General features: G+C 59.4%; 3 protein-coding genes across 3 annotated transcripts; all 3 read right to left on the reverse strand.

The window, feature by feature from the left end:
• Nucleotides 1-1,000: 1,000 nt before the first annotated feature.
• LMXM_08_29_0980 (hypothetical protein, unknown function) lies at nucleotides 1,001-2,644 on the reverse strand (the record flags this gene model as incomplete). Its single annotated transcript, XM_003872409.1, has 1 exon — nucleotides 1,001-2,644. The coding sequence occupies one exon, from the start codon at nucleotides 2,642-2,644 to the stop codon at nucleotides 1,001-1,003; it is 1,644 nt and encodes a 547-aa protein (XP_003872458.1).
• Nucleotides 2,645-4,293: 1,649 nt separating this feature from the next.
• On the reverse strand, nucleotides 4,294-9,486 carry LMXM_08_29_0970 (putative kinesin; the record flags this gene model as incomplete). The annotated part of the gene is made up of 1 exon (XM_003872410.1): nucleotides 4,294-9,486. The coding sequence occupies one exon, from the start codon at nucleotides 9,484-9,486 to the stop codon at nucleotides 4,294-4,296; it is 5,193 nt and encodes a 1,730-aa protein (XP_003872459.1).
• Nucleotides 9,487-12,764: 3,278 nt separating this feature from the next.
• On the reverse strand, nucleotides 12,765-14,087 carry LMXM_08_29_0960 (hypothetical protein, unknown function; the record flags this gene model as incomplete). The annotated part of the gene is made up of 1 exon (XM_003872411.1): nucleotides 12,765-14,087. One exon carries the CDS (start codon nucleotides 14,085-14,087, stop codon nucleotides 12,765-12,767), a length of 1,323 nt encoding a protein of 440 aa, XP_003872460.1.
• Nucleotides 14,088-14,341: the final 254 nt, after the last annotated feature.

Genomic DNA, 14,341 nt, shown 5'->3' on the forward strand with positions numbered 1-14,341 from the left:
GAGAGGATGAAGTGAGCCGCAGCCGAGAGAAATCGGACACCAAAGAGCAGCGAGAGGTTCTTCGTTGGGTTGCACGTCTTTTCTGCTCAACGCGTTCGCTCTTCGACACACATAAGAGCCCGACAACACCCTGCCCGGCATGTCACAGGCCCCCATCGCGTGGTGCGAAGCAGTCGTACACACGCTCTACAGCAATGCACCAACGCCGTCATACGAGCACGGCCTCCGCCTCATAACCCTACCAGTCGGCCCGCCTCGCCGGTCCCCGCCTGGTGCGTCCCTCGGGGTAGCTCAGGCCCCTCCCCCACACACCAGCAGGCGGTGTGAGGGGCGGGGAGACGTCCGAGTCGCGGCGACACCATGCCCACCAGATGGATGCTGCACGTGCGTTCACTGCTGCAGGCCGCTCCGGCGCAACGCCATCCACGACCTGACCGCCCACATCAGCAGCGACACATCGCTCTGACCTCCCCTACGCCACAGGTGCTTAACCCCGTCACCACCAGAGGTCGCCCAGCATTGGCGGGGGATAGGGGTGGGGGGCTGCTTGGCTTCCTCTCACGCAACGTGGGGTGTAACTAACCGCGTGATGCCGCGCACTGAGGTGGCCGATGTCGTCAGGAAGCGCAAATGGTAAACAAAAAATGTTGCTGCAGGACGACGCATCAGAAACCATTTCGTTGAATCTGTGAGAACGCGAGCGCGCCTATGCACGTGTGGGAGCCGAAGGCAGGTACACGCGTGTGCAGATGTGCGGGTATGCTTGGGCCTCTGGTGTGTGCGTCACCTCCTAGGTCAGCTGAATAAGCTGCCTTTATGCCGGTCTATGACTGCCCACCCACCCCTCATCCCACGCGAGGATTCTACAGGCATAAATGGGTGTGCGTGTGGTTGTGAAGAGTGCGCGCAGGATGATGGCACCGCTTCCGTAGCGGGTCCCTCTTGTTCGATAGTGCGGAAAAAGTGCAGCCATACCACCAACTCCCATGCGCTTCTTTAGCTAACGGGTACCCTCTTCCCACAACGGTGTCATTAGGGCGCCGGCGCTGGACTGTCGGGCGTAGAACGCCTTCAGCGTAGACCACGAGGTGGTTCGTATGACACCGCTCCGCAAGGCGGATGCAACGCACAACGTTTGAGGCTCCACAGATTCTCTGCTGTCGTGGTGCCCGTTTCCGCTGTGCGAGGTCTCTTGCGGCGTTGCAGCTTGTGCCGGTAATGTGGCAGCGAAGGGCTGCGCAGCTCCGTCCTCGTCAAGCGCAGGTGTAAGGAAGCTGAGACCCGCAGGGGAAACGGCGAGTTGACAGGTTTTGGTAAAGGGAGACGCGGACCGCACTGGTATGCGTGGAGGCGACTTGGTGCTTGTAAGGGCTGGATGCGGAGCTGCGTGGATATCCGATGGCTCTCCGGGACGAGATGGCGACAGAGGTGGATGTGAAGCCCGAGAAGATGTCCTCGCCGGCGGTGGAGAGGTCGCAATGGAAGCCGAGTCGAAATTCGCTGTCTCGTGAGGCACGTGATGCGCCGAGCGATGCGCAGCCCATGTGTCCAACGCACACACACAGAGCGTCGTCACCTCCTCCTCCCCCTCCTCGCGCCACTCGTGTCGAGGTGCGTCCTTCGAGATTGAAGCCGTCATGGGGGCAGAAAAAGCAAACCACCGCACCGGAGAGCGTCGCCACACACCAGTCGAAGAGGCCACGGTAGAGGTGGCGCCCTGCCGATTGTATGTCCCTCTCGGCGCAGTGTGGTCTGGCTCACGGTAGGGGCTCGCTTGGAAGCCCCCTACAGTCTTTGCTGAGGACCGTCCGGGGAACATAGTCGCATTAGCCCTTCTAAAGCGGTCCTCTGCACCGCTGGTTACCATCCCCGCAGCAACTTGAGAGAAGTGTGCTAGAGCGTCGCTGGCGAGCGCCACATCCTCGTCGCGGGGCTCATCGTCCATGCTGAGCACCGCGCTGCATCGCGCTGGAGAGGTTGAGCCGCCGCCTGGAAGCCGCAGAGACGTCTCTGCGTACGATGGGAGAGGCGTCAGAGGCGGCGGTGGAGCGTAGTAAGCCCGCATTTCTCGTCGGTCGCGCTTCACCTCCGGCGTCACCGGGGATGCACTCAAGTTGGGCCGCCGCGCTTCGCGTGACCTCTTCTCATGTGCCACTGCAGCGCCGTCGTCTCCGTGCGTCACCGGGAGATGCTGCTGCGTCTGCTGTGCGTTGGTCGCCTCAGAGTCCTCCTCATCGCCTGCGTCCGAAATCGCTGCCTGCATCCCCGCCAGCGGACTGTGCCGCAGTAGGTACTGAAGTCGCTGAAGGTCTCGCTCCAGGTCGCCCACAGTCCAGCGCGAGGGGTGGTAGATGTCATGGTGGCAGCTGCCCTGCTGGCGCCATGACGGCTTCTTCACCTGATACTCCTCATGCTCGGTGGCAGTCAAAGGAGAGGGAAGTAGTTGCGGTAGGGGTGTCGACGATGCCGAGTGTGTTGAAGCGGCGTTGAGTCGCTCCGGTGTTATCGGCAAACTTGCGTAGGGCTGGCGAGGTGCTATCGGAGACTCGTTCATACCGGAGAGATCGCGCAACTGCTGGAGGACTCGCCGCTCTCGTGCGGCGAGCTCATCGAGGAGTTGCTGCGTAGATGCGCTGCAACGCATGATGGCGGGGATGCCTAGACGGCCAACACGCCGAACCGTGAAGAGCGAGACGTGAGGATGTGAGGAGAGAGGAAGGGACCAGAAGAGAAACCGTGGAGTGCCTGCGAGGGGAGGGGAAAAGTCTAAAAAGCCCAAGAAAGAGGAAGCGCGCGTGAGCGTGTGCGGCGATGATGTGAGCAGGGGTACTGCACTCCTACACTGAGCTGCACAGAAGTCGATGCCCTCATCTGCGCAAGTGCCGCTCAGCCCACTCCCTCCCCTCTGTCGCTGGCATGTTTCCCACCTTCTCAGTCAATGCATCCAAGGAGCTTGGTGCGGGGACAAGCGCATTCGGGGAAGCAAAGGAACGCGTGCAGGCAACGAGGCAGTGCACGGGTGTGACGAAGCGCCGCGCCCGTGCGTGTACGTGGGATGTGTGTATCTGTTTCGTGCGACAGGAGTGCGGTTCATCGACACGTCCATAAAGGAGAGAAGAGGGAGAGCACAAAGACTCAGCTCTGGTGTAGGATGCAGATCTAGAAAAGAATACAAGCGAAAAGATGGAAAAAGGCACAGACAACGTGCACACCCAGCGTGCAAGATAGGCTTACACACACAGAGAGAGAGCGACGGCACGCGCCTGGGTGGCACTTCAACAGACCGCTGTTCCTCGGATGGGAGACACGAAAAAAAAATCCGCGGAGGAAAAAGAATGAAGGAGGGGAAGAAAAGGTGGATGGCGCGCGCCAAACACTACTGGACGCCACTCATCGACCCCGCCCCTGCTCCTGCGCATGCAAACATGCAGACAGCAGCGCACACGCTCATCAAGGAAGTGCACACGGACGACTTCTCATGCTTCTAGGACTGTCGTCCATGAGCCAAAACCTGATGATCGACAAGCACGCCAACACGCATCTCAGACAAGGAGAGAGAGGGAGGGAGGCAACGCAGCGAGCCAGCACGCGATGCGCCAGCAAGACTCAACCACAGCAATGCAGCAGAAAAAAAAAACAAGAACTAGAGCGAACACACGCACACAGGATAGACGGACGCTTATGCAGGAGTGCGGCACATGCGAGGGTAAAAGGCATCACGAGCCCAGCCAGAGAGAGAGGCTGAGAGCGACGACGTCCTTGAACGGCAAAGAACACCAAAGTCGAGGAGAGAGAAAGACAAAGAAGGCAAATAAAAGAAGAAAAACGGAAGCGGCTAAGAAAGGGCGGGCAAAGAAGCATGAAGGAAGCGAGAGGGCTGAGACGAAAAACTATATATATATAGCTATAAGCACCGCAGCGGAGAGCCTACACTGTTCACAGAGACGCAAAGTGAAAACCCAACGCGCCATCTAATCTCTATCTCAAGTAGGGGGGAAAGCCAACGGCGGCACATGTGAAGTTGCGGAGAGGATATCAGGGGTCTTGATGGTCCCTCACCTCTCTCTCCCTGTGTTTGCATCATGGCTGTGTGTGGGTGTGGGTGTGTGGGTGTGGGTGTGTGGGTGTGTGTCTGCTCTATGGTTAGTCGTGCGATGATGACGAAAGCGCCAAAGGAGGAGGAGGAGGAGGAGGGGGGCGCCCAACGACTACACGGATCCACAAGCCACATAGGCGAGCGCGACAGCGGAATATACGTTTCGGAAAAGAGCAAAGAAAAAAAGGACGATCACATCAACACGTCTGCGACAACTCCAGCAAGCCCGCGTGTCCACAGCACATGCACATTGATGTGTCTCGCTTATTCTTCCACGAGCACTTCTCGCACTCGATCTTGCCCTCCGAAAGAAGGACGTCAAACTTCTGCTTCCACGTCGACACCTGCTTGCGCAGAGAGTCATTGACGTCGAGTAGGTCCTTAGCCAGCGAGCCGGCGTTCTTCTTGCCGCAGAGGCGCAGCGCGTGCTCCTTTCGGAGCATCTCATTGCGCTCGCCCAGCATCTTGGAGAGGTCCATGTAGTACATCTTCTGCCGCTTGATCTCCGCCTCGCGCGTCTTGATAACGTGCTCGGCATCCTTGTTCTTGTTCACAATCGTCAACAAGTCCGCCTCCATGTCCAGTAGCGTCCGCTCGTTGTACTCGGCGGCGCTGCTGGCTGCACGCTGCAGCTGCTCCAGCTCCACCTTTCGGTGCCTGAGCTTCTCGCGAGTAGACTTTTCCGCTCGCCGCACCGTTGTCTCCATTGTGCGCGCCTGCTCCTCTGATTCCATAGCCTCGAGGTGGATTTGGCGGGCCAGGTCGCGCAACGCAGCCTCCTTAAACTGCGCCTTGGACAGACGCTCCTCTGCCTTCCGCATCAGCTCCTCGCCTTGGTGTGAGAGCGCGTTGCGGCGAACATCCTCCGCCTCGATCTCGAGCAGATAGCGGTGGATCTCCGCCTCCTGCTCAACCAGACGCTGCTTATTGCGGGCCTCCTCCTCCTCCAGCCTGCGAGCTCGTCGCTTTAGCTGATGTTTCTCCGACGCGATGTACTCCTCGTGCAGTTTCGCCAGCTGCTGCGTGGCATCCGCGTTGCCGCGCTGTGCCTGCTCGATGAGTTGCCTCTCCAGCGTCATGTACTTGGTATGCTGCACACTAACGCGCTCGAGCTCCTCATGCGCCTCTGCCAGCACCGGCTGCTGCTCCACGGATCGCTGAAGCAGAGACTGAAACAGGTCTTGAGCGCAGGTACCAATACGGGCCTGCCGCATCTTGAGGTGTTCCGCCATCTCCACGAGGCGCCGCTCGCGCTCGGCATACTCGCGCATCTTGCGCTGATCCATCTCTTCCAGTTCCAGCAAGTACCCCTTCACCTCTTGCTCCTGCCGCGACAGCTCCGTCGTCTGTGCGCGCTGGCAGCTCTCAAAGTCAAGCACACGCTGCTCAAACCGCTCCCGCTCCGCGGCAAGGCAACCCTCTCTGCGTGTGAGCACATCGCCGGTGCGCTGGAGATTGCGCAAGCGCTGAGCATCCTCGTCTGTGAGTCGCTGCCGCGCGGCGTCGTCCTTTGCCCTCGTCGACGTATTCTCCTCGCTGCGACGACGGTAGAGCGACTGCCACTTGTGGATGGCACCCTCGCGATCCAGTACGCGCCGGTCAGATATCTGCAAGAGATGCAGTGACTGGAGCTCGCTGGTCTGATGGTGCTCGAGTAGGCTGCGCTGCTCCTCCTCGCACGCCAGGAGCACGCGCATCGTCAGCTGGTGGAGGAGGCCCTGCCTGTGAGCGGCAGCGGTGGCGGCGCTCTGCGCCTTGATCACGGCGGACTGGCATTCCTGCTCGCGATCGCGGTGCTTTGCGTCTGCTTCGTAGGCCTCAAGCCTCAGCTGGCGCACCTGCCCCTCCGCAAATTGGGCGGCAGAGACGGCGCTGCCCATCTGCACCTTCATCTCAAGGGCCTGCCGCCGCAAGCTCTCCAGCTCCTCTCTCAGAGTCCCCACCTGCCCTTGTGATGCGGTTGCCCTCGACTCGGCAGCCTTGGACTCGCTCAAGGCCGCGTTCAGCTTCGCCTGCAGCGCGTTTGTCACCTCCTGCATCCGCATCACCTCGACGCACCGCTGTATGTCACGAGCCTCCAGCTGGTTGCTGCGGGCCAAGCTGCGAAACTCTATCCTCTCCTCGGCCAGAATGTTGGCGCGGTACATGCTCTCAAAAGCGCAGAAGTACCGCTGCTCTCGTCGGTTCAACACATCGGCGGACGATTCGGCGTGCCCTTGGCATGCCATGTACTCTGCGGTCATGCGCGCGTCGTCGAGCGCGACGGGGTCAAAGACGCCGTCGTCGGCGACTCCACCGAGTCGCATCTCAAACCGCTGCAGGCGTGTGCAGTTTGCCTGCAGGCGTCCTCGCTCCGCCTCGGTCGCCTTGGCAACGCCCTGCAGGTCTGCCTGCTCTGCCTTGAGACGTTCCTGTGCCTGATAGAGCTCCACCTCCTTTGCCATCGTCGCATCCTGCAGCGCAACCAGCGCCATCTCCTTCTGCCGCAGCGCCGCCTCACGCTCCCTCTGCGTCGCCTCCATCCCGGCGCGGCGGTCGCGCAGCTCCGTCTCCCACTCGCGCAGCTTATCCTGCCGCATTTTGCAGTCCACATCGTTGCGATCCTGGGCGAGCTGCATCTCCTCTCTCGTGCGAAGCATCGCACGCCTGTCCCGCTGCATCGCCGTTTCGAACTCGTTCTTATCCGCCAGCAGCATCATCTGCTGCTTCTCCAGCTGTATCTCCTGCGCTCGCAGCTTGCCAGCAAGTTCGTCGTTTTGCCGGCGCAGCTCTATGTCGCGCTGAGAGACGTCAGTCTCCCATTGCTTTACAGTTTGCAGGGCAGCCTCGTGCTCTGCTTCCAGCTTCTGCCTCTGCTCCGCCTGCTGCACGTTCCATGCTCTCTTCATCTGCATCACCTCATCGAACTGCCGGCGTAGCTCCTCTTGGCGCTGCTGAAGCTGCGCCTCAAGAGCCTGCAGGGACTCGGTGCGGACGCTATGGACCTCCTTCATCGTGCGTTCCTTTGCGCGGGTCGTCTCCGACTGCAGCTCAGTCGCCTGTCGAAGCGTCTCTACCTCGAGCAGCTTCTGCGCTGTCTCACGCTCGCGACGGCCGAGCTCGTACTCTGCTTTGCGCAGACGCTCATTGAGCTCCTCCTCGCGCTGATCCGTGCGGCGGTGCGCCTCCTGCACGCGCCGTTTCAGCTCTGCCTCCTTCGCTGCCACCTCGGATTGCACCCGCCGTGCCTCGTTGTCCGTCTCGATCCACTTCTGCTGCAGCTCCTCCTCCCTCCGGCGCGCCGCGGCCTCGGCCTTGCACTGCGCCGCCTGCGCCTCACGAATGCGCTGCGCCACATCCTCCTCTCGTTGCTTCGCAGTGGCCTCGAGAGCCCTGACCTTAGCCGACCACTCTTCCTCTATCTGGAAGTTACGCTTCTCCATCGCCCTCAAATCGTCCTCGGCCTGCTTGTACTTGTGACGCATCTCGCGCTCGTGCATCGAGGTCAGCCGCTCCTTCTCCTTTAGCGCGTTCTCCATGTCCTTCTGCTGCCGCTGCAGCTCATCGATCCGGCACCGCGAGCTCGCCTCTGCTGTCCGCATCTTCTCCTCGATGGCACGCTGCTTCTTCACAAGCTCCTCCTCTCTGGTGCGCAGCACTGCCTCGGCAGAGACGCACTGCTCCTCCATCTCTTCGAGCCGGACTCGTGCGTATTCGGTGGCCATCTCGTGTGCCCGACGCAGCTCCTTCTCGCGCTTCTCCTGCTGCACACGCGCACGCTCGACCTCGGCCTCGAGCGCCTGCATCTGCGCCTCGTAGGCCTCACGCTGGTCCTCCAGCTCCCGCATCCGAGCAGCTAGATCCGCCTCACGCCTCTCCATCACCTGCTTGCGCAGCCTCGCTTCCTTCTGCTCGCGGCGCAGCCGCATGTTTGCCTCTCTCAGCTCCGCCTCGATAGACTCGTAGTGGTTGCCGTTGTGCTGCGCTTCATCCAGCTGGCGCCGCAGCGCTACAAGCTCTTCGTTGGCGCGGCGCAGCTCCATAGCGGAGGGGTCCTCCTTGACGCGAGGCTTGTTCAGCACATGGCGCGCTTTGGCTGCGTAGTGGAGCGTCTGCACCGTCTGCAAGTGCTGCGCCTCGCATGGACTGATTGTGCAAACCATTGTTGTTTTGCTGTTGCCGCCGAAGGCATCTCGGAGAAGCTTCGTGAGCACGCTGTCGCGATACGGTGGCTTGATGCCGCGCCGCTTGGGGTCAGAGAGGCACTCAATCACGCAGCCAAGGGTAAAGAGAGAGAGGTTGATGTCCTTTACCTCCCTCAGCTTCTGCCCGTGCACCCCTGTCTCACTCACCCGCTCGCTACCGGCCAAGTCGACAAGGCGGATACTGAGGCCCTTGCTCGGTGCGCTGGCGACAGTGCCGTCAGGCTCAGTGAAAGAGATGATCTCCGTCAAGTCGATCAAAAAGAGAGCGTGGCTGCGACTACTGCGGTCATTCAACTTCGTGGACGCCGTGCGGCGCCACTTGTTGCCGATTGCAAGCGCCTGCAGAAGGTCATCTGTGGCGGCTACCTTGACACGGCGAGCACCGACCAGAGCAAACGTCGCGCTCTGCGGTGTGATCTCTTCGCGAATCCCGACCGACGCGCCACAGTTGAGGAGGTCGCTGATCTTCTCGCAGTACACCTCGACGTATCGCACGTGCACCTCCCAGCTGAGGCGCTCGCCGCTGGGGGCAGTGAAGGAACGGTTGTTCAGCTCGTGGAAGAGGTCTCGGCACATGCGGGGAATAATGCCGGCCCCTTCGCCATCTTCGTCATCGCGGTGGTCGCCCATCATCGTGTAGGTCTTGCCGCTACCTGTCTGCCCGTACGCCATGAGCGTGCTGTTGTAGCCCTCAAGTGCGTGCTGCAGAAGTGGCCGCCCGACTGCCTCGTACACGCCAGCCTGCGACATCGCCTGTGAACCGTCGAGGGCCACGCCAGAGCACGACCACAGCGGCATGTCCAGACGCCACGGCGCAGCCTCCTGGTCCAGCAGGTACACCTCGTTCGCTGACGGGTTCATAGACACGATGACGTCATCACTGCGCTCGCCGTGGGCCACATTCGGAGGACGGCACCGCACCGCGACGCGCACCTTCTCCTCCTGCGCGCCAAGGATGCTGGGTGTGGGCTGGAAACTGCCGGAAATGCTGCAGCTTGGCCGCGAGGCCGCGGTCGACGACACACGATTGCGCGGAGGCAAAGGTGTCGAACTCCTCAGAGGCAGCTGGTTTTGCGAGAGTGCGATGAGAGGAGAGGCAGCGGACACGGGACGAGTGCCTGGAGGGCCGGTCGGCCGTTTCGGCTGTGTCATGGCCGAGCCGCCAGAGCTCATGCGCGGTGAGCGGGCCAACTCACGAGGCAGCATCCACCCGGTCCCTAATGGCGGTGAAAAAGAAAGGGGGAGAACTATACACAGCTCTATCGAGAGAGTCCAGTGGTACTCGCAAAAAGAGGAGATACACACGCGAGAGCGCAAAAGGGCGTTGCGAAGAGATCAAGCCTCGCGACAATCAACACACCCACAGGCCCGCACACAACTAGGCCTACCTGTAGCGAGCACGCCAGCAAAAAAAAGGCAATGAGCGTTTGTGTACGGCAACAGATGTGAGCGTGGGAGACGCAAGAGCGAGAAAAAGAAAAAGAATACGTATACATATATATATGTGTGTGTATACACTATGTACGGTGTGCGTGCGTGCGTGGGAAAGAAGAATATTCGAATAGCCTTATGCAGCGTCTGCGTGTGTAGCGTGTATGTATGTGTGTAGCAGGGTGACACACGCTGCACACGGACGTACGCCTTCTTGTACTGTGGTTGCGTAGGCGTGCTTATGTGCGCGTGTGCGTGTGTGTGTGTGTGTGTGTGTCTGTGTGCGGATGTGTAGCGGGGATACCTATTCGTTCTGGTTGAGTGTTTTCTCGTGATATCTATTTTTATTTTATTTTGTATTCACGTCAGGGAGTGCCTCCCTCCACGATTCGTGGACGTGAGAGATATAGTGCTGAAGAGGAAGAGAAGAACACCCCTGCCCTGCAGTTCATCCGTAACAATGGTGACACTCTCCCTCTCTTGTAAGCGTGTGTACCCCTGTGTTTCCTTGTCGTACTTCTTTGTGTGTTGTGCCCAAAGCGCGTGACTGGCCATTGAGCAGCGCTGGCATTTTCATTGCGTGAGGGCAAGAGAAAACAGGTGGGAGAGAAGTACAGCAGCAGAGGGAGTGTCATCAAGATGCGCATGGCTTGGGTAGTGGAGACAAGCAGGAAAAACAAGACAGCAAACTGGTCAGCCGCCGCTCCGCTATAAAGAATCCGCTGGCGTCCGTGTTGCGCCGCTAATGTGTCTGTTCTTCTTTCGAGTTGTTGCCTCATGCTTACTTCTCCCTATCACGCAGATTTTGATGACACGATGCAGCGCTGGCAGCCCTTGGCGAAGAACAAATGGAGAAGGGAACTTAACAAGACACTGCTGCCACAGTGGTAGTGGTCAGCTTTCTCACACTCGAGAGACAGCGAAACGACACAAGCATGAGGGCACGTCCGCAGCGAGATCCAAAGACTCCCCTTGGAAGATGCGAGAAGGAAGCAAGCGCTGCTACTGGGAGAAAAAAAAACGGCCAACCAGGCCACTGCCGAGTACAAGTCACGAAAGAAAACCCCCAAATATGAAGAAAGAAGCCCCACCGTCTGCATTCACGAACGCAAACGAATCAGCGCAAGAGATAGTCATGTGGTGGTGCACCGCATCGCACCGCACCCACACACCCACCCACAGACAGACACACGTGAGGACACACATACGTCTCACCGGCAGACAAATGCGATAAAGCCACGACACACACGCACACACACACGAATCATTCACGCGAAGGCATCACACGACAACAGTGAGAAAACGCACAAAAGACCCACACACGCCGCAGAGAGCGTGAGAGAAACACAGGACGCCGATTCCAGCGCCTTTTCTGTTGCTGTTTGGCTGCTGCTTCACGTTTCACCGTGTCCGTTCTCCGCCATACAACGTGAGAGCCCGACAACACCCTGCCCGGCATGTCACAGGCCCCCATCGCGTGGTGCGAAGCAGTCGTACACACGCTCTACAGCAATGCGCCGACGCCGTCATACGAGCACGGCCTCCGCCTCATAACCCTACCAGTCGGCCCGCCTCGCCGGTCCCCGCCTGGTGCGTCCCTCGGGGTAGCTCAGGCCCCTCCCCCACACACCAGCAGGCGGTGTGAGGGGCGGGGAGACGTCCGAGTCGCGGCGACACCATGCCCACCAGATGGATGCTGCACGTGCGTTCACTGCTGCAGGCCGCTCCGGCGCAACGCCATCCACGACCTGACCGCCCACATCAGCAGCGACACATCGCTCTGACCTCCCCTACGCCACAGGTGCTTAACCCCGTCACCACCAGAGGTCGCTCAGCATTGGCGGGGGATAGGGGTGGGGGGCTGCTTGGCTTCCTCCCACACAACGTGGGGTGTAACTAACCGCGTGATGCCGCGCACTGAGGTGGCCGATGTCGTCAGGAAGCGCAAATGGTAAACGAAAAAAGAACAGCGACAGCGTCCCATCATCTCCCGAGCACTTGGCAATAGTACACTGCCCCTTCACAAGTGTATTTGGGAGGCATTGCCCTTTTTGTTTGTGTCGCTCGTCAACGCACACGCACATACGCGCACACACGTTGGCAGCGTATGTATACACACACATATACATATACATATATGTACTTATATATTCATCGACACAAATGGCACGAGCACACTCGTCGATGAAAGCAGAAAAGAAAAAGATGAGGAAGGCGCCCCTCACCAAACCAACAAAATAAGAAAAGTGAAAAAAAACGACACGGAATAGGCGCGCAGCGGGCTCATGTGAGGCCCACAAAATCAACTTTGGGCCGCTCTTCCGCTCGTCATTAGCGTGTCCATGTGTGTGTGTGTGTGTGCACGCACCTCACCAATTTTCTAGCCGGAAAGCACGTGTAATAAAAATGGAAAAGATCACAATCAAGTTTCAGGTAGAAACCTGAAGAGAATTGTATAGTTGCTTAGACGGAGAGAGGGAGAGGGAGAGGGAGGGAGTCGCAAGGAAAAGGTGGTGAAGTGCGTAAAGGAAAATGAGGTTGCTTCGCTTCTTTGAGTGCGATGCACAGCTGTATTACAGTGTGGCCACAGCTGGGAGGAAGAAAATGAGAGCTGTGCGCAGGTGGGGAGAGATAGTAAAACAGACAATATAGAGAGAAGCAGAAGATGGTCGAGCGCATACATCTCAGAGAGGTGGTGAAGGAGGGAGATCAAAAGAAAAAAAAGCGGCCGAAAAGGAAGAGGCCCACGTCAAGTGGCAGAGCAGCAGGGCAACAGCGCAAACATAAAAACAAAGCCTCTCGCCAGACGTGTGTGTATGTGTGTGGGTGTGTGTGTGTGTGTTCGCGGCGTGAATGCGCACCCCTGACGCAAAGAACGCGGTGTAGACAAAGAGGAAGACCGGGAGTGATGCGGAAGTGGTAATGAGAAGGCGAGTGTGTCGGCCCAAAAACCCCTCGAGGCAACAAAGTGAACGTCAAACGTCGGAGAAAGCCGGTAAGAAAACGAAGTAGGGATGCGGTAAAAAAAAAACCGACGTTGACCCGTTCTTGGTCTACTGAATCAAACGGCCCCTCGCTCGTGGCCAATCCTCGTCGTCGGTCATGCGCACCGCTGGTGTGTTCAATGCATCCGAGGAAGACGTAAAGAAGCGGTTGTTCGTGTTCTGAGAGCCTCCAACATTCGCGAATTCGTGGCCGTTGACGTGCTCGGCGCTCATGGAAGTATTGGTGTTGCTGTTGGTACGGGATGAGGTGACGTCCATGATAGAGAGACGTAGCGCAAAGGCATCGCTCTGCTGGCCAGGAACCATGAGTGAGGCGGTAACAGGGTGGTTTCGGGTGGGAAAAACTGTGCGCGGCGTCAAAGTCCGATGAGACGCCGGTGACCCTCTTGCCGGGGAAGGATGACTCGTGGTAGGCGTCCACTGAGCAACCCGTGCGCTGTTGGCGATCACGGGTCCTGGGGGGTGGGCACCGTCGTTCGTGTGATGCTCCGCCCCGAAGCCGGTGCGGGATGAACGGTGGGGTGACGTGCGCACGCCATTGCTGTCTGCCGCCGAGTTGGGCGTGCTATCCTGTAAGGGGTTCAAGGACGCGATCGCGGACGGGTAGCAGTATATCCCGGCGTGCGCTCCAGTCGTACGCGGAGCCTGCACCTCGAGTGCGCGCAGAGATGCATCCGTGGAGAAGTGACGCTGGCAGGGATCGCTGCCCTGCAGCAGCGGGCTGAGCACAGGTACCATGCCGACCTGATCCTCGGTGCCAGGGGAGCTGGACCGGCTGCTGCAGCTGTCGAGTTCGCCCTCCCGTGGGAAGACCGGCGAGCCGCCGGAGCCGAAGGGGGCAGCAAGAGTCACCGTGGTCTCGGCGGCCGACGGCGAGCTGAGAGGGACAGCGCCGGTGCTAGCGCGCGCCGTCACACTCCTCGCCACCGCAAAGCCGGCCCCACCTTGCTTCTCGGGTTGGGCGACTCCAAAAGGTGCAGCCGTCTTCTCTGTCATCCCGCGCTTAAGAAACGCGGTAGGGGTGTGCGCCACCACCTCGTAGCCGAGCCCGCTTGCCACACGAACGAAATCCTCGCCGCACTGCAGCGCACGCTGCCGGAGCGCGTCGGCCTCTGCCCTGCCACTCCATGACCATTGCTCTTCAGTAGACCGCGCGCCTGCGCCGCCGCGTCGACCGCCAAAGGCAGCGCGTGGTACCTTCTCCGTGTCCGTCTCCTTCAACTCCCTCTCAAGGAAAAAGGCGACATGGCGAGGCTTCTTACCTGTGCAATGGCCGTCTGTCGACGCCTCGGTTGCGGAGAGAGAGCCTTCGGCAGCAGCGGCCGAGTCGACGTCCGACGCCAGACTCTTTGAGAAGTAACGTCCTGACATCGTGCCTTCAGTAACTTTAGCGGCAGGGACGCTATATATATATATATATGTATATTCTGTGGTCGGCGTGCGCTGCGGCTCCGCTTGTGTATTGTATGCCTTTTGCAACGAGAGTACCACTCCGCGAAGAAGCCGGTCCGCGGGGTCGCACGAAAACGGAGGAGTGAGGAATTCCAAAATCGAAGAGCCAGCGGCGGCGGTGCTCACAAAACGGAAACGGATATGCGAGGACACACACACACGCATACACGCAT

Source organism: Leishmania mexicana, chromosome 8 (genome assembly GCF_000234665.1).
Source record: "Leishmania mexicana MHOM/GT/2001/U1103 complete genome, chromosome 8".
Taxonomy (NCBI): Eukaryota; Euglenozoa; class Kinetoplastea; order Trypanosomatida; family Trypanosomatidae; genus Leishmania; species Leishmania mexicana.